At 35.0% G+C, this 18,878-nt stretch overlaps 2 protein-coding genes across 2 annotated transcripts; both read left to right on the forward strand.

Moving 5' to 3' along the window:
* The first annotated feature begins 1,593 nt into the window (after positions 1-1,593).
* Positions 1,594-9,659, forward strand: LOC131660026 (TOM1-like protein 9). The gene is made up of 10 exons (XM_058929141.1): positions 1,594-2,063; positions 3,012-3,090; positions 3,408-3,506; positions 3,604-3,717; positions 5,343-5,503; positions 6,466-6,547; positions 6,683-6,768; positions 6,913-7,110; positions 7,904-8,358; positions 8,592-9,659. Exons 1-10 carry the CDS (start codon positions 1,963-1,965, stop codon positions 9,182-9,184), a joined length of 1,968 nt encoding a protein of 655 aa, XP_058785124.1. The 5' UTR covers positions 1,594-1,962; the 3' UTR covers positions 9,185-9,659.
* A 5,663-nt stretch (positions 9,660-15,322) lies between these two features.
* On the forward strand, positions 15,323-18,136 carry LOC131654728 (protein PEROXIN-4). The gene is made up of 5 exons (XM_058924673.1): positions 15,323-15,542; positions 16,079-16,198; positions 16,307-16,435; positions 17,442-17,571; positions 17,800-18,136. Exons 1-5 carry the CDS (start codon positions 15,537-15,539, stop codon positions 17,886-17,888), a joined length of 474 nt encoding a protein of 157 aa, XP_058780656.1. The 5' UTR covers positions 15,323-15,536; the 3' UTR covers positions 17,889-18,136.
* The last annotated feature ends 742 nt before the right edge of the window (positions 18,137-18,878 follow it).

Consider the following 18,878-nt stretch of genomic DNA (forward strand, 5'->3'; position numbering starts at 1 on the left):
AGCAGGATTTTGCAACTTAACAATATGATTTCAAACATGATTTTGTAACCAAAATGGAGCTTAGACAATAGCAACTCATGACTTATATGACAATAATAGTTTAACATTGCATATTATAATAAAAACCAAATGAGAACTTGTTTATTCATAAGATTTCATTACATGGATAGAGATCATGTATTCTTTTTGCTTCACAAGTGTAGCACTTAAATCAAATTTGCGCATTTGTCTTCTTTTTGCTTCAAATATTGTCGAAAATTAAGTTTATATGTAATACTTCACAAATGTCTGCATAACCCAAACCAAACATATCACAGTCCATTCTTTTTGTTCTGATACAATGTCTGCATAACATAAGCCAAACATACACTTCATTCTTCTTGTTAGATACAATGTCTTCATAATATAACCCAAACATACACTCCATTCTTCTTGATATGATACAATACCTGCATAATACAAACCAAACATATCACAGTCTAATTTTTACATGATATAGGTGGAGAGTTTTAAGTTTAAAAAATAGAATCAAGGTTGAGTAATAACAATTGTGTCCCTTGAATTGTGATGAAAACATCAAAAAGAAAAACACCAAACACTAATGTATTGTTTCAGCTTAGTATATTAGTCGAACAACAGAATTGGAAAAATGTAATATATAGCAATTGCAATTCCTTAACATCAACAAAAGAACAACTACTATAAAAAAATGTTGCACAATAAAATAAATAACTGTCACGAATCTTTATTCTTCTTAGAATTAGCATAACTTTTCAAATGAAAATTAAGAAAAAGAGCCAAAAGAGAAGCATTTAAAACATCATTGAAACACCACACTTTCATTCCGGAGCATCCATCAGAGGCGGCAGGTGGAAGTAACGGTAGGTGACGACGACAAAAAGAGGCGACAACAACAAAGCAATTTTGGTCTAAGTCAAAAATAGATGGATAGTCGGTGGCAGAAAGTGGCAGTGTGGTGGGTCACGGAGATAAAAGGAGGAGAGTTGAGAATTTTTAAGTTTTCATCATTCTCAGAATTTTTGTTTTCTATCCTCTTTCAATTCCAATTTTATTTGATGAAAAAAACACGTGAAAACATGTTGAGTGTTTTGATAAATCGTAAGGTTGAAAAGTAGTTAAAGTTACTCTAATGTTCCCGTCAGAACGTAGAACGTTAGAGCATCTCCAATGGTAGTATTTTCCTTTGAGTTCTCTAGCTGGACATCAATATAATAATAATTTAATATTGAAATAATTTGCCATGTCATAGTACAATTGCATTGCAATGCAACTAGTAAAAATTGTGGTACCCAATCAAATTAATTTATGAGATAAAGTTGTGGGACCCATTAGAATTATACCAATAAAATACAAATTAAATAAATTATTTTGAGATGACATGGTTAGTGGGACCCATAAAAAACTAAAACATGGGTTACACCATTGAAGATGGTTAGAGAATCTGCTTCCATGGTTAAAGGAATGGTTACACTTACTTCTAAGTTATTACTGATACAAAAATAAATATTTTATTGTTTGACCGAATATATATTTTCTAGTTAAAGACGAACAAAAAGTACTAGTAATATTTAAATTTTGGCCGATTAGAACAAGAAGATCCCAAAGAACAAAGAAATAGAAGATCCCAAAATCTTGTTGAGTCAGGTGCGGTGCAACTGAACATTCGAAACTACTTGCCATTATTTTAAGCGCAACTTCAATCAAACTTGGTCGGCATAGCTGGATCAACACGAAGTCCACATCAGCACCAACACGTGTAATATCATCATTCGTTCATAATAACACTATTCTCATTTCCAATTCTACTCCTACGACATTTCCTCAACGGAATTCACAATCTTTGAGGGATAGAAAGAAACGGTTACTTTTATCTCTGTGGTATCACTGGAATCACACTTCGATCGCACCATAACGGTTGGTTGAACGCGTTGGTGAACTGAGATGGTGAATGCGTTGGTTGAACGCGCTACGAGCGACATGCTCATCGGTCCTGATTGGGCGTTGAATATCGAGATCTGTGATGTACTCAATCGTGAACCAGGGTACGAATCGCGCTTCGGAATTTGAGAATTGAAAATTGAGAGTTTCTTTTGTTATTGCAATTTTCATCCTGTTCTTCTTTCATGTGGATTTTGATCGAATAGTTGTTTTTTTCGTTTGTAGAATTACGGAAAAAAGTAAATAGAATAGAAGATTGAGTTTCTTTGATTTTCTGTTATGAATGGATTCTGATAGATATGTTATAGAGTGGAGTTTGTGTTGATTGTTGTGATAATGATAAACATTGCGATGGAACAGCGGAAATTCGTGATAGGAAAATTTGAATTTGAATTAGACGTTTTCACTTTTGACTGCTGTTGATTTATAGATTGTTTGATCCATTAGGGAATGGGGATAGTGTATGGTTATTATCGATTCTGAAAATATGTGCATGATCCACTTATGTTATTCACGTGTGTGTATTTTTGTATTTGTAGCATCTATAGTTTGTTCTTGGTCGCTGTAAGTTATCCGTCATTCTCTTTGCATCATAGGTTATTATGAGATTTTCACATTTATTTTGTAAACATTCATAACTGGTTATTTAATGTTGAGGAAGAAAACTTTGCTCAGGGCTCTTAGAGGAGTGGGTTCACTTCTATAGGACATTAGCTTTCAGGAAGCATTAGTTTTGTATCTGCGTTTCATCTGGTTATGTATCAAATTCTATAAATCCCATATATGTATGTTGTCATTCTTGTTTTTTTTAGGTTGTTTACGAGTTATTTGTATCTTCTACTATTCGGAGAAAAGGATGATATGTATCGCTAATTTTACATATTCATGTTTCTCTATTCTTTTGAGTTCCGAGTCTATACAGTTTGAAACTGACTGTTTCTTTTATTTTCACTTTTTTTAATGAGTATGAATGTTTAACAGGAATCTTATTTATAACTTCGGAGTATTGTTTCTGAATATTTTGAGAACTCAGCTTGGTTATTATTTTTCAGGCAATCAAAGGATGTTGTTAAAGGTTTAAAGAGGCGGATTGGAAGTAGAAATTCTAAAGTTCAACTTCTTGCACTAACTGTAAGCTCATATACTTTATTATATAACTCTTTCCGTACCACTTTAAACGACCACAAGTATATAGAGAGAACCTACAATACAATCAGTCTTGTTGCAAGTGACATTCGGTTAGGAGAGGAAAGGCTTCTCGAATGTCTTAGTGAGATTGTATTCATCAAGTACAGTATTCTTGTTTAGCTCTTGGCCTGAGCTTAACCATTTCTTTATGAATGAATAATACACATATCCTTTCTTTTGAATCACTGGTCTAACAGCCTGTATCATCTTTAACAATTAGAGTACTTATTTTTTATTGGTCTGTTTCTGTTATATTTTAGCTGCTGGAGACGATCATAAAAAATTGTGGCGACATTGTCCACATGCATGTTGCGGAGAGAGATGTTCTTCATGAGATGGTGAAAATAGTAAAGAAGAAGGTATTCATATTTCTTGCATGTTTCAGTAGCCTTCTTATTTTGATCTCTGCCTTCATCATGCAAAATATTTTCATAATATTTGTCACGCAAATTGTAGCCGGATGCCCATGTTAGAGAGAAGATATTGACTCTTATTGATACTTGGCAAGAGGCTTTTGGAGGCCCAAGGGCAAGATATACACAGTATTATGCTGCCTACCAGGAACTGTTGGTACGTTTACCAACTTATTTTAATTGAGATATTTTCAACCAAGTATTTGCTCTCTACTTGCCATTATGAATAGGAAGGAAACAGTCGGTTGATGTTGAAGCTTTACGGTTATAGATAAAGAGGAAAAAGAAAGAAGAAAAACTTGGAATTTTGAATATGGTTTAGGATTTATGATTTAATACAAAAAGATTGAATACCAACCCTTATTTATGCAAATACAAGACTCAACTTCCTAATTAAATAGGGAAACTAATCACGATAATTACCCAAAGGTATGAAGACTAGATACCCTAAGATAAAAATTAATCTTACAAAATAATTGATGTCATTCTTAATAATATCTAGATATTATAATATTTTTGTCTCTTCTAACAATCTCTCTCAAGTTAAAGCTTATTTAGAAAAAAGTTAAAGCTTTACTTGTTATAGGTGTATCCTTTAAAAGAGAAAAATAACCAAATAGTAGCTGTTGGTGAGACATTATTGGGACAAAAAAGCATACCAAAGTGAAGCTAAAGACAGAAAACAGTGCCAAATAGTGATTTGTGACTGGGGCAAAACCAATGCCAAACCGTAGTTTAGAGAAAACCAATACCAACTACCAAGCCACAACTGAGATAAAGTCTATGAAGAACTACGATTTAGAAAAGGCCAGTGTCTATAAAGAAACACATCTTATTGGAGGTTGGATTGGAGAAATTAGAGTATATTTAGGGAGATAATGTGGAGGAGCCACAACAGCTGCATGCTAACACTGGGAAAGTTAAATTTGAATGTGAGGACTGACACCCACAAGCTAAAAGTGGTCTTACTTTCAACAGAACGAGGAAGGACTTCGGACCAAAGTTGGCCAGTGACACAATGAGTTGACCGCAGAAAGGTACTGTCACTACTGTGTACTGTGGACCTCGCGTGCCGACTAGATGCTTTCCAGAGACTTATCTGCGCAACGATCAGTGAGCTCCTCCAGTGGCCGTGTTTGAGGGAACACCCAATTGTCCGGATCTGCACCAAAAAATGGTGTGTCACCTTCGACATATGACAACCAGATTAGAAAGACCGGCCTCCATGATGGAAGACAATGATGGCCATTAAAGGATTTTGAACAATTATTATTGTGGAGTCCCGAGCATTAGGGGAATTGGTGGTGGAATAGTGATGAGATGTCAGGGAGGATGGCTCTGAGTCTATGTTAAAGTTATAGGATTTTAGATCAGCAGGGAAGAGAAAGAATAGAGTCTCAGTTATGAATATGATGTTATATGATTGATGATTATGGTTATGATGTTATATGATTGAAACGTTAAGATTAAACACCCACCCTTATTTATTGGGATACAAATCACAATAATATAAAAGAAATATGGGGAATCTAAGATGAAACATAATAGCTAGTCCTATGAGATTAGATTAAATAAGATACTTAGAGAATACTAAGAAATTAAAAGATATTTTAATATCTTTATGTTGAGAAGCATTTTACACTTCTGTTTTAGGATATAATGCTCTCAAATCTCATCTGTTTGCTTATATGGGATTTGAGAATGAGTGATTGCACTCAGAATATTTGCATAAAACTTTTTAAATTAATTTCTTTAATTCTATAAAGGATTATTTTGTTTTAGCATGCGGGGGCTGTATTCCCTCCAAGGTCTGAGCAATCTGCACCCATATTCACGCCACTACAATCACAACCATTGGGATCATACCCTCAAAACATACGTGACTCTGATACTCGGCAACACACAGCTGAGTCCTCAGCGGAGTCTGAGTTTCCGACTCTTAGGTACCTCTCTCTCTCTTTCTCCATGTTATCATATAAAAGGAAGTTAACTTGGATGTTTTAATTTCTATTTTCTAACTCATGCTATCTTCGTATCTTTATTTAATGGAATTTCTTCATTATATGTAATTTTAGTGTAGTACATTATCATAACCATATCCATTATCTGTCTATTTTTTCTTCTAGGCTCAATAACCACATTTGGAAGACATGCGTTCTTTCATTTTGTAAAGCCTTGCATATTATTTTTTCAATTAAGATGGCTGTTACATCACATCATCTCTTTTCTATAATAAATCAAGAATATTAAAGAAGCAATCCAAGTTTTAAATGAGTTTTTCACTCTTTTTAAAAATTTAGAACGGAAAATGTTAGTTTACAATATTTTATAATTTTTAAACGTGTTTTCATCTTTTTAGTAATTAGTTGTTAAAAATGTTAGTGGGGATTCAAACCCACAACACGTTATCTCTCCAACCCTATGTTCCTTCCCCCAAATCACTTGTCACTCAATTTTCATATTTATTGTTTGTTCTTTTCTAGATCCATGCATATTACCATAGATGTTTGATATATAACTGGGCTTACTCTTGTAAGACCAGCCCCTCCCTCCAAGAAAAAGAAGTAAAAACTTAACCTTTAGGAATTTAAATGGATCGAAATTACATACTGTGATGATGATATTTCTATTAAATATAGGTTATTGACAATAGCTATTCGAGGAACACTTTTGACAATTTTCCAATACACTATTGTTAATGTCATGTTGGTCTCACTAAATATAGTGAACCCAGGTTTTTAAGAGGGACACTGACATAAAAACTACTCAATAATATTGAATGTTGAGAAAAGTGTATTGTTGGTATTTTTAAATACTGTTAGATGATGATACATTATTCTATGTAGGATCGATTTCCACATCTCATTATTATGCATTGATTTGTTTTAATTGAGCTTTTTGCCAGTTTGACTGAAATTCAGAATGCTCGTGGTATTATGGACGTTCTTACAGAAATGCTCAGTGCTATAGAGCCTGGTAACAAAGAAGTAAGATGTTCAGTTTGGGATTTTAAATTATGATGTATCTAACAAAAATATTACGTGAAACTTGAGTGCTTTATCAATGGGAAGCATTGATTTTATTGAATATGTAATATTATGACCATTACTTTTATGTTTTAGGGGCTTCGGCAGGAAGTTATTGTTGATTTGGTGGAGCAATGTCGAACATACAAGCAGAGAGTGGTACACCTCGTTAATTCAACTTCGTAAGGCCTGAAGATCTTTTCCATGATTTTAGGATAACCACTATCAAATTCTTTACATGTTTAATTATTTTAGTGTATTCTTGATAACTTTTCTTATTAAATCAAGAGAAAAAACTAATTAATTATGGTTTGACTTTTCTCCAGGGATGAGTCACTACTATGCCAAGGACTAGCTCTTAATGATGAACTGCAGCGTATACTTGCCAAGCATGAATCCATAGCTTCCGGACCTACTGTCAAAAATCAAACAGAGAAATCAAATTCCGCACCTACTGGAGCACGTGTAGATGCTGATGGTCCTTTGATTGATACTGGAGATACTGGTATACAAACTGATGCAAGGTAGTCCAGTGTCTATTTTTGCTCTCCATTAATACTTTGCATTCATTAACATAGGATACTATCAGTCTTAATTTTTGCCCAATTAAAAATTAAGTAATTACTTTTTACCCTATTATAATACATGCAATTCATTTCTTTTTGCTGTTTTCTTGATACAATGAGAATTGTAATTCAAAATTATATTTGCCAATGAAGCCGGCAAACTTGTTTATATTGTTTCTACTTTCTAGTGTCACTTGTTTATATTGTTTCTAGTGTCGTGATTTCTTTGCTTTGTTGGGGAACTGAGGATGTGTTTTGGTTGTTGGGTTTAAAGCTAGGGCTTTGTGAAGTTCTTTGCTTATTATCATTTGAATTGTAAGGAATTATGTTTTGGCTTTTTTAGTTTTTTTTGAAACAAGTATTACCTGTTTTGGTTTTTGTTTTAAAGACAAGAGAATAAGAACCATTTTGTAAACAGTTTTACCAATCAACTTAACCAGACAAGTTTTTCAGTTTTTATTTTAAAATAAAAACGGAAAAACTGATTTTAATATGGGACTCAAACGGACACTTAATTTTTTTTCATTTTTCTTTGACTTGGATGCATTATGTGTCACTATCAAGAAGTCTCCATTTGTGTTTTACTCTATGCCAGACAATGAGTCACAGGCTTAGTTTTGGCTGCAGACTTGTGTATATAAAGTATAAACATGCTGAAATATATTGGTTGAATCGCATTTCAAGTTTGACTAAACCTATTTAGTGTCTTTTGGTTGTATTATATGGCTCTGATGTTAATATGTTTTTGCAGATCTTCTAGTGCTGAAGCAGGGTCTCAAACATTGAATCAGTTGATGCTTCCTGCACCCTCTACATCAAATGGTTCAGCTCCTCCAGTAAAGGTTGATCCCAAATGGGATCTGCTCAGTGGTGAAGAATTTAACTCACCAAAAGCAGATAATTCACTTGCTCTTGTTCCTGTAGGAGAACAACAGGCAGCCAGTCCTACGTCTCAACAAAATGCCCTTGTTCTTTTTGATATGTTTTCTAATGGAAACAATGTGCCACTTTCTGTTAATACCCAGCCAACAACCCCTCAATTTCAACAGCAAACTATCATATCTCAAGGTGTATTTTACCCCAACGGAGGTATGCCAAATGGAGGGTCACCTCGGTACGAGCAATCACTATATACTCAAAGTACAGGTCCCGCCTGGAATGGTCAAGTTGTGCAGCAGCAGCAGCAGCCACCTTCACCCGTTTATGGTGTCTTTTTAGATTTAACTCCTGTTTAGCTCAAATCCTTTCATATTTATGTTCTCTTCTTTTTAATAATTTTTATGATGAATTCTGCTTATAAGTTGGTTCATGGGAAATTCACAAGTCTTCAGTATTTCTTTCTGAGCCGAGTAGCAGTAACTAATTGGATCGATAAGAATGTCTATATAGGACTTATGTGTAACATTTTTTTGTAATTCACCTTTTTGTTTTGTATACAGGTGCACAAAGTGGTGGATCATTCCCACCTCCTCCTTGGGAAACTCAGCCCGCAGACAACGGTAGTCCAGTAGCAGGCAGTCAATACCCGCAGCCAATGCAAGTCACTCAAATGGTCATGACACATGTACAAACTGGCGGACTTCCTCAGGGACCTCAAGCAACGGGATATGATCAGGCTTCTGGAATGTATATACAGCCAAATGCTAACCATATCACTCCATTCAATAACCAGGTTCAAAATAACCCAATGGGATTGCAGCCTCAGTATATTCCAGGGGTTGCAGGTCCTCCTTATATGGGCATGGTTCCACCTCAAATGCAAAATGGTCCAGTGGCTTCCATGTATCCTCAACAGATGTATGGTAACCAATTCAATGGATATGGATATGGTCAGCAACAAGGGCTTCAATATGCTGAGCAGCAAATGTATGGTTTATCTTTGAAGGATGATAATGCTCTAAGAAATCCATACCAGGTTTCTGCTGCATCTTATGCGCCATCTGGAAAACCTTCCAAGCCAGAGGATAAGTTATTTGGAGACCTTGTTGACATGGCAAAAGTGAAACCAAAACCTACTACAGGCCCAAGCTGATAGCACTTGAAAAACTACGATTGCTTTTTAAATTTTTTTTCTTCTTTTTCTCCTGTTTGCCAACTCTTGCCATATTTTTTTCTTTATTCTTTACATTTTACTTATAAATTAATATATGTATATGTTTTTTCTTACTGTTCCATATTGTTTTTCTTTGCCAATTGGCGATAGATTTAGGCTTTAATATTTTTTCCCTGTAATATACCTACATTTTCATTTTGGTCCCTGTTTTTCTTATGCAGTGGTCTCCATAAAATGTGGTTGTTTCATTATGGTTCTTTTTATTTTGTTTTGGTTCGTGTAATTCTTTTTGTCAGTGTAATATTTGGTGATGTTTAATTAGGCCTATATGATATGGTCTCAAACTGAAAAACGGGTCTTAAAATGAAAAAATGTATATTACATGAACCGGAATGAAAAAAAAGAGTAAATGGATTAAATTAAAAATAAAATAGTGGGACCTTATGTGATTTTTTTCCTTCTAAAGGAACGACTTTAAAAGTTTTTTTTTTTTTTAACTGAAAATATCATTAAAACGGAAAACAAAATACACAAGGGAGAACCAAGCCAAGACCCCTTAAGAATAGAGTCTATGCTTAGGGGTACCTTCCTTGTCTAAAAGGTAATCCTGAACTAAAACAGAATGGATAAAAGAAAACCAATTAAAACTACCTAAGGATAATCCTAGATTCGCAAGGAGATCCGCACAAAAATTGGAACATAATGGATAAAAGAAAACCAATTAAAATTACCTAACGATAATCCTAGATTCGCAAGGAGATCCGCACAAAAATTGGAACAGAATGGATAAAAGAAAACCAATTAAAACTACCTAAGGATAATCCTAGATTCGCAAGGAGATCCGCACAAAAATTGGTGGGATGAAGTGAAAAGGAACGTTGGTGGGATGAAGTGAAATGAGACATGGATTACACTCTAATGATGCATGGATTAGATGACATTGTTTTAACCGTTGTAATATCTTAGATTTTAATCGTTTGTTGTGTTGTTGTTTCCGTCTTTGTGTTGCTTTTTAACCGTTGTAATTTCTTAGATTTTAATCGTTTGGTGTGTTGTTGTTTTAGTCATTGTGTTGTTTTTTTAATTGTTGCTTTTAGTTGAAATTTTTTCGTGTTATTTTTTATGTTGTTTACCACGTATGATGTTATTCATCTGACTAATGAAAAAAAAATTCATTTCATTGGTAAAATAAATTACAAATAGTATTAAACCTAAAAACTATGTTGTGGAACTAGATCCATGATTGAGACACTTGTTTATTATTGGTAAAATAAATTACAAATATGCATTTGTCTTGTCAACTTTTTTTATATGTATTTAATATGTGAATTTGGTTATAAATAGTTGGCAACTCTTGTTCATTTTCATCATCACCAAACAGTTTTCATCAGAGCAAATAGTCGATAACTCCTGCAAACATGTCTCTTCTAACTATGGGTCAAGAACACCGGGGAACTATTGCAAACATTGCAACATACATAAATTTATGTTTACTCAATTCAATTATTTATTTATTAAGGTAATTAAGTACACTATTGTTTATTGTTTATGTTTACTCAATTCAATTATTTTTTTAATAGGATTTCACTAGATTTCCGATTCGTTCACACTCGATGGATGCTCCCGAACCTTGGATTGTGCCTTATATTGAACGTGCAGGATTCGGGTACGTAATGAATTTGGTACATACTACAATTGATACTAAATTCATATTGGCATTGTGTGAGTGTTGGAGGTCCGAGACTCACACTTTTCACCTTCAACGGGTGAATGTACCGTCACGCTAGAGGACATGTACATGTTATTGGGTCTCTCAATCAACGGTAAAACAGTGTATGGAAACGTCCAACAACCTAATGCTCTATGCGAGCAAATGTTGGTCGTAGATTTGGTCGAGGGTGAGAGGCGAGACAAAGCGAGGGACCAAGGTATTAAGCTATCAGTCCTTAAAGAACATTATGACGAATAGAGGTAGAACGAGTTTTCAACCGAAGAACAAAAAATAATGAAAACTAGATTTTATATAATGTTATTATTTGCTAACTTACTATTTCCCGATGGCACGGGGAATAGTATAAATTTTATGTACCTGTATTTGCTTGAGGACATTGATACCATCAAGACATACAGTTGAGATTCTGCGGTATTGGCTTACCTCTACAGCTCCTTGTGCAAAAATTCAAAAAACGAAAGTTCTACATTTTATGGATGTGCATTTTTACTACAAGCATGAGGATGGTGGAGAATGCCAAGACTAACCCCTGAAAACCCGCACATATACATCTTCCTGTACGCGTCAAGGTAACTTAATGACATTATTTCATTTAATATATTTATTCTATTATTAATTGTAACTAATTTGATTTCTATTTTTTGATGTGTTTAAGTTTAATGCAACTGGGTTGGATTACAGCCGAACGCCTAAAAACAAAATAATTTTTTATCGCCAACTCTTGGATTGACTTTGACCACAAGATGTATTACCACTAAACTTTCTATTATCTAACTATATTTGTAAAATAAAGCATCTTCTCTATTTTGTAATATAATTTTTTTTTACTTTGCAGTTTATTTGGAGACCATACTTGGAATTGGGCCATGAACCCAAGAGAGAAGAGGCAGCTGTTTGGACGACAAAATTGCCTACCATACGGTTCACCACTGTTGAGATGCACCACAGTGACCGTGTCAAACTCCAATTCGGCATGCATCAAAATATCCCCGACCCCCCCATGTGTTTGGAACCTTGGCATCTGCAAAAGGTCAGCCAGCAGTGGTACATAGCAAATTGGAAGACATTCGCTAAAGACTTCCGTAAAATATGGGCCCGTCGTTCCAACCATGTCCTGCATTTCCCTGTGGCGCCGACCGAAATGAAACCAACAACTGAATATGTCAATTGGTACAAAACGGTTACAAATCCTGAAATGTTTGCGTTTGACCCTTTCTATTCGGAAGACCCGCGAACACAACAACCGTATTTCCAACAACAATAACCACAAGATTTCCAACAACAACAACCACAAAATTTCGACCAACAACAACCACAAAATTTCGACCAACAACAACCACAATATTTCCAACAACAACACCAACAACCAGTATACCAACAACAACCAATTTATCAACACCAACAACAACAACAATTCCAACACTACCAACAACAACAACAATTTCAAACTCAACCACAAACTCAACCCCAACCACAAACTCAACCCCACCACCAACGCTTCCAAGACACCAATATGGCAGGCTCCTCCAGATCACCACCACTTACCCCCGACACAAGCATACATGAAGAATACCAGCCATACAACTCATTTAACCAACAAACATCACACTATCCCAACCAACCATTGGACTTCAACACATCACCATAACCATTGTTTTTTAATCAACCCGATTCAACCACCAACTACCAGAGACAAAACTTTGAGGCCGCACCCACTAGGAGCCATTTTGTCCCACCAAGACAAAGCTTTGAAGGTGCCGCGGGCACCTGCCTTTCATATAGCGGGAATTCTAGAGGTCAAGGTCGGCTGACAGATTTTGTAGACCCGGAGTGCATTGAAGGGCCATCGACCAAACCACAACTGGAACCAGATAGAGGGGGGCGTCGTAGGAATAGGGGAGCACTACCAACTCGTGAGCCATCTAGACGAGTTATTAGACCTCTGTCGTGCAGATCGTACCAGGGGCTCCCGCATTAGGTCCTCCAAAATTTATTATGATTAATGTAATTTTAGTTTTTCTATTACTTTAAAATTGGAGTTTCTTTTAGTTATATTATTTGTCTACATAAAAAATTTAAGTAATAGAAAATAATGGCCAAAATAATTAAACTTAATACTTTTTAACTTAATAAAAAAAATTAAATAGTAATTAAACTTAATACTTAAAATAATTTAACTTTATAAAAGTGGATGGAGTTTCTTTTAAAGGTGGAGAAATTGGATGGAGTTGTTGGTTTTTAAAAGTGACATGTCGGTGGTGGTTAATGGGAGTCCTACCAATGAGTTTGAGGTTAAGAGAGGTTTAAGGCAAGGCGATCCTTTATCTCCGTTTCTTTTTGTTCTTGTGACGGAGGCCCTTTCTAGATTGGTTAGAAAGTCTATTGAAGTTGGTGAATACGAGGGTATAGTGCTAAATAGAAGATGTGCCGTCGACATTCTTCAATTTGCGGATGACACCCTTTTAGTTGGTAAAGGCTCTTGGAAACACATAAAGGCTTTAAAAATTGTATTGAGGGCTTTTGAGCTTGTTTCGGGCTTAGGCATAAATTTTCACAAAAGCAAATTGATAGGGATTAATATTCCGACTCAATTTTTGGAGGCCGCTTCTTTGTACCTCTCTTGCAAAATCGAAGATAGCAACTTTATTTTTCTTGGTGTTCCTATTGGTTGTAATCCTAGGAAGGAGGCTACTTGGCTACCTCTTATGGAGAAGATGAGGAATCGTTTAAAGGGGTGGAGTCATCGTTTTCTTAATCTTGGAGGTAGGATTACTCTTTTGAAATCTATATTGAGTTCTTTATCTATTTTCATAATGTCTTTTTACAAGATGCCGTCTAAAGTGGTTAAAGAAGTCACCAAGATTCAAGCCAATTTTTTATGGGGAGGGGCGGTTGAAAAAAGAAGCATTCATTGGGTTAGTTGGAATGAGGTGACTTTACCTTACTCTAAGGGAGGTTTGGCTATTAAGGATATAAAAGATTTCAATTCGGCACTTTTGAATAAATGGAAATGGAGGATAGCGCAAGAAGGAGGATCCTTGTGGCATGAGGTGTTAAAAGCCCGTTATGGAGATGTGTGTATGCATGCTTTTACCGGTGGAGATGCTTTCAAGCCTATTTCTTCTTCTTTTTGGTGGTGCGACTTATTAAAGGTTGGTATTTCTACTCCGTTCCAAAAGGACCCTTTCTCTTCCAATTGTAGTTTTGTCGTGGGAAATGGTTTTACTACACCTTTTTGGGAAGTAGTTTGGTTAAATAATATTTCTTTGAAGGATAACTTTCCGGATCTTTTTGAGCTTTCGTCTCTTAAAAGAGTGTCCGTTGCGGCTATGGGAGGTTGGAGAGAGGAGGAATGGTTTTGGGGTGATCTAGGAATTTCGGAGGAGGAAGTGGTGCAAGCGGGTTTAGAGTCGGAGTTGGGAGTGCTCCGGTCCCTCCTTGAGGTTTTTGGGGGGTTGAAAGGTGGTAGAGATTCCGTGAGTTGGAGTCTTGAGTCGGAAAAAATGTTTTCGGTAGCTTCGTGTTACCACCGGTATGTTTCTTTTCGTACTCCGTTTGGCCCATCCAAAAGGTTTGAGGAGGCTTTGGAAATTGTTTGGAAATTGGAGGTCCCTTTTAAGATTAAAGCTTTTGCTTGGAGGCTTTTTGTGAATAGGCTACCCACTAAAGATCTTTTAGTGTATAGAGGTATTTCTTTTGCTTCTTCTAATTCTAGTTTAAATTGCATTTTTTGTAACACACACTTGGAAGAAAAAGATCATATTTTCTTTAAATGTGTTGTGATCAAAGTTGTTTGGAGGGAAATTGGTGTTTGGTTGGATTTTCCGGATTGGAGAGAGGAGGAGGGAATGTCTTCTTTTATGGAATGGTTTCTCTTCGGTCGGAGAAAGGGAATTAAAGACGGTAAATTGGGGGTGTTTTGGCTTGCCGTTTGTTGGAGTATTTGGTTAACAAGAAACGGTTTTTGTTTTAGGAATGATAAGTGGAATATAAACAATATAGTTTGGAATATAAAGTTTTTGGTGTGGAGGTGGGCTTCCATTGGCGACATTGCTTATTCCAATTGCAATTTTTACGACTTTTGCAAAGATCCTTTGTATTTTATGTCGTAGTTGGAATTAGTTTGTAATTTTGTCTTTTTGTCGGACTTTTTCCGCTCTTGTGTATCAAGGTTTGGAGAACCCTTAGTTCTCCCATATATGAAATTCTTGCTTACACAAAAAAAAAAAAATTGAGAAGATGCTTTTTATTTATTATTATTATTTTTGAATTTTTAAGGTTTTGTTATTACTATTAATTTCTCCTCTATTGGATTAATCCAACGGTTGATATCATTGCATTAGAGAATGCAGTATGAAACACCGACGGAGAGGATTCAAATAAAAAAAAATTCGACACTTTCCATTAGAGAATGCCATCGTCTTCTACGTTTCATCTATCATTTCATTTTCCAAATCACCAAATCTGAATACACCAATCAACACTTTCTCGCTTCGATCTTTTGTTTCTTCGTAGATCCTGTTTACGTTTTCTCAAATTTTTTCAATCCTTGAGTTTAATTCACCCAAAGTATTATCTTCCAACTCGCGCTTATCAAACATGCAGGTTCGTTACTTCTCACCACCATCATCTTTTAATTTAATGGATGGAAGTTTTTTTGTTTTGAATTAACCTGTATTGAATCGAGTAGTTCTGGTAGATGCTTAGGGTTAAGAAAAAAAAAACTAGGTTGTTTTTGAATTAAATTGCAAGATGATGATGATGTGTTATTATTGCAATTGAAAAAACGGTGAAAAAGAAATATAAACTTAGGTGGTTTCAGTATGTAGAGAGAAGATCAGTAGATTCTGCAACTAGAGTATATCATATGAAGAGAGTCAAATTGTTAGAGGTAGAGGAAGATCTAGAAAAATTATGAGAGAAGTTATTAAAAAATTCTCTAGATTAACGATTTGGATAGAAGTATAGTTCTGGATAGAATATTATGTCGGGAGTTGATTCATGTAAATGATCCCAATTAGTGGGATAAGGCTCGGTTGTTTCTGTTGCAGCGTGGTTTTGTGGCTGATTTTATTGTAATCTCTAGCAATTTTGTAGCAAGCTTAGCATTGATTTTGGATTTGGTTGTGTTATAAACGCAGGCATCACGAGCAAGGCTTTTCAAGGAGTACAAAGAGGTGCAACGTGAGAAGACGGCTGATCCTGATATTCAACTGGTGTGTGATGATTCTAACATTTTTAAGTGGACAGCTCTTATCAAGGTATGATAGCTGATGCTCTTGAAGAAACTACTCCATTCGGCCACATGTATATTCAACTGGTTGCTTATATTTGATACATTTGCTCTGGATTACTTTGTTTACAATTAGGGACCTTCAGAGACTCCTTTCGAAGGGGGTATCTTCCAGCTTGCATTTTCTGTTCCAGAGCATTATCCTCTACAACCGCCTCAAGTCCGGTTTTTGACTAAAATATTTCACCCGAATGTGCATTTTAAGGTAGGACGGATCCCTCTGGTAGTGAATGGCAGTTTGTTGTTTCCTGATGCTTTTCCCTTTTAGAACACAATTGTTTGATTTCTTTAGTGAATTTTGGCATCCTGATTTGTTTCAGTGATGAATGGTTTTCTCAAAATTTCCATCTAAGTGATGCATAGTGGTTTAGTAAAAACTGTTTAGAAGTCATTTACATGTGAGTAAATGGAATTTGATACCCTAGTCATCTCTATTAGTGCTATGAGCCGCCAGGCTGAAGTTAGAGCTATTCACTAGCAGTGTTATCAAACATCGGTCATGACGGATATCAGTGGCTGCTTTTGGGATCGCCGTAATGGTAAATATCGGCCGATATTGCGGGGTTTTCTGCCATAGTCCGCTACGATGACACCACAAATAGACCGGTATGTTGAGATTTTGGCTCTCCACCATGGCTGCCATCTGCCATCTACAATACTGTTCACAAGTTGGCTTGTTTTGAGTTTGTGGTATTGAAAAACCGAAACATGTTGCACTTGTTTGGGTTAGTTTTAAGACTATACTTAAACTAATTTCAAATGTTGGTATTATATCTAATTCACATTTAGTTTTTTCCTCTGTTTTTTTAATACCTCTACCCATAATATGATGGCAAGGTTGGATAAGAAACATTACCTATACAAACACTAGATGCGAAAGTCAAAACTAACAAATTATCCATGACTAGCTAGGCACATGAATCTGAATATGATTACTACTTTTATTTGAAGAGGGAATATGATTGCTACTAATTTCAACAGTTTATGGGAGGCTGATATGTTAGAGACTAATTTGTTTATACTATTTTGCCTCCTCTTTGAGTTTCATAAGAAATCAGTTGAGACTGAAACCAATATTGATTTGAACGCCTGGCCATTTTTTTTTGCTTTCCTTCTGTTCTGGATAAGTCTGATTATTAACTTCATTGCATTGGATTTGTTTTTCTCAACATTTTTTCATGAATATTTTTTAACCTCTAGTAATTTTCCAGACAGGGGAGATTTGCCTAGATATCTTGAAAACTGCTTGGAGCCCTGCTTGGACTTTGCAGTCTGTCTGTAGGGCAATAATTGCTTTGATGGCTCATCCAGAACCTGACAGCCCGCTGAATTGTGACTCAGGTTGTCAAACTCTATGTATTTCATACCATTTTCTTATTTGTCTATAGGTTTGTGGAATAGAAAGAAGTTATATTCTTCTCCCTCTTCCAAATGATAAATAGAACTGCCATAAAAATTAACATATACACCTTCATTTCTTTGTACTGAAACAAAAATAAAGTGAGCTGAAAACTTGTACTCTAGTTGGAAAGAAATGCGTTTCTCATTAATTTCCTTTTGGCTGTGAAGGTAATCTTCTGCGTTCAGGTGATGTTAGAGGGTACCAGTCCATGGCAAGAATGTACACAAGGCTTGCAGCAATGCCAAAGAAAGGCTGATTAATTTCTGATAACTTCTGTTCTCTGTTGTCGAGTTAATAAGTTAGCAGTTAACGTAGAAGTTCTTTGTTCAAAATTTAATTTGTTTTAAGTGTATACATTTTATTTAAGATATGATTTTTCGATGTTTTAAGATATGTATTAAAGTGATGACTTGTACAAAGTGTCAATGTGACTTCATGTATCTGGACTTGAGCTAGAATTGAGCTGAACAATTAACATGCTTGAATAATCCTTGTTTGCTTCAATTTTTATGAATGCCATATTTCAGTGAAGACATTTTGCTTTCTGCTGTGCATTTGATAATTTAATTTACAAGGCAATGATGTGCCGGTAAAATTTAATTTACAGTGTTACATAATTTTGTGAAATTTTTTTTTACAAAGAAACTTTTTATAAAAGTTTCAAATAAATTTTTTGTTTGAATAGTTATTCTTAAAATGTGATTTTAAGTATTTCGTCTATTTATGGAGAAAAAATTTGGATATCAAAATTTCAAAAAATCACTTAATTTTGAAGCTATTTCAAATAGATTTTCATAAAAATCATATTTGAAATGCAACTTTTTAAAAAAATTGGGATTTTGACATAATTTTAGCCTTCAATAATGTAATGTGTCTTTATGTTATACGATGTTAAAATAAGTGTTTCATTTTAGAAAAATGAATTTAAAAAAATCTGTAATATTTTGAAAAACGATTTTAAAAAATCTATTTTCAAAAATAAAAATAAAAAATTTATTTTTTTAAAACTTAAAGCTGAAACAAACAGGTCCTATGTCTACTTTACAAGGATCAACACCAAAGTGATTCAACCATGATATCTACTTTACAAGGATCAACACCAAAGTGATTCAACCATGGACAGTATATTTTGATAGTCAAATTTTTCTTTCAAGTATTTTAGGTAATTTTTAACATATACAGTCACGAAGTTGGACATCCCACAACTATGCTCTATTTCCATGGCTGTCAACTGTGCTTTCACGCG

The sequence above is a fragment of the Vicia villosa genome, linkage group LG3 (genome assembly GCF_029867415.1).
Source record: "Vicia villosa cultivar HV-30 ecotype Madison, WI linkage group LG3, Vvil1.0, whole genome shotgun sequence".
In the NCBI taxonomy this organism is placed as follows: Eukaryota; Viridiplantae; Streptophyta; class Magnoliopsida; order Fabales; family Fabaceae; genus Vicia; species Vicia villosa.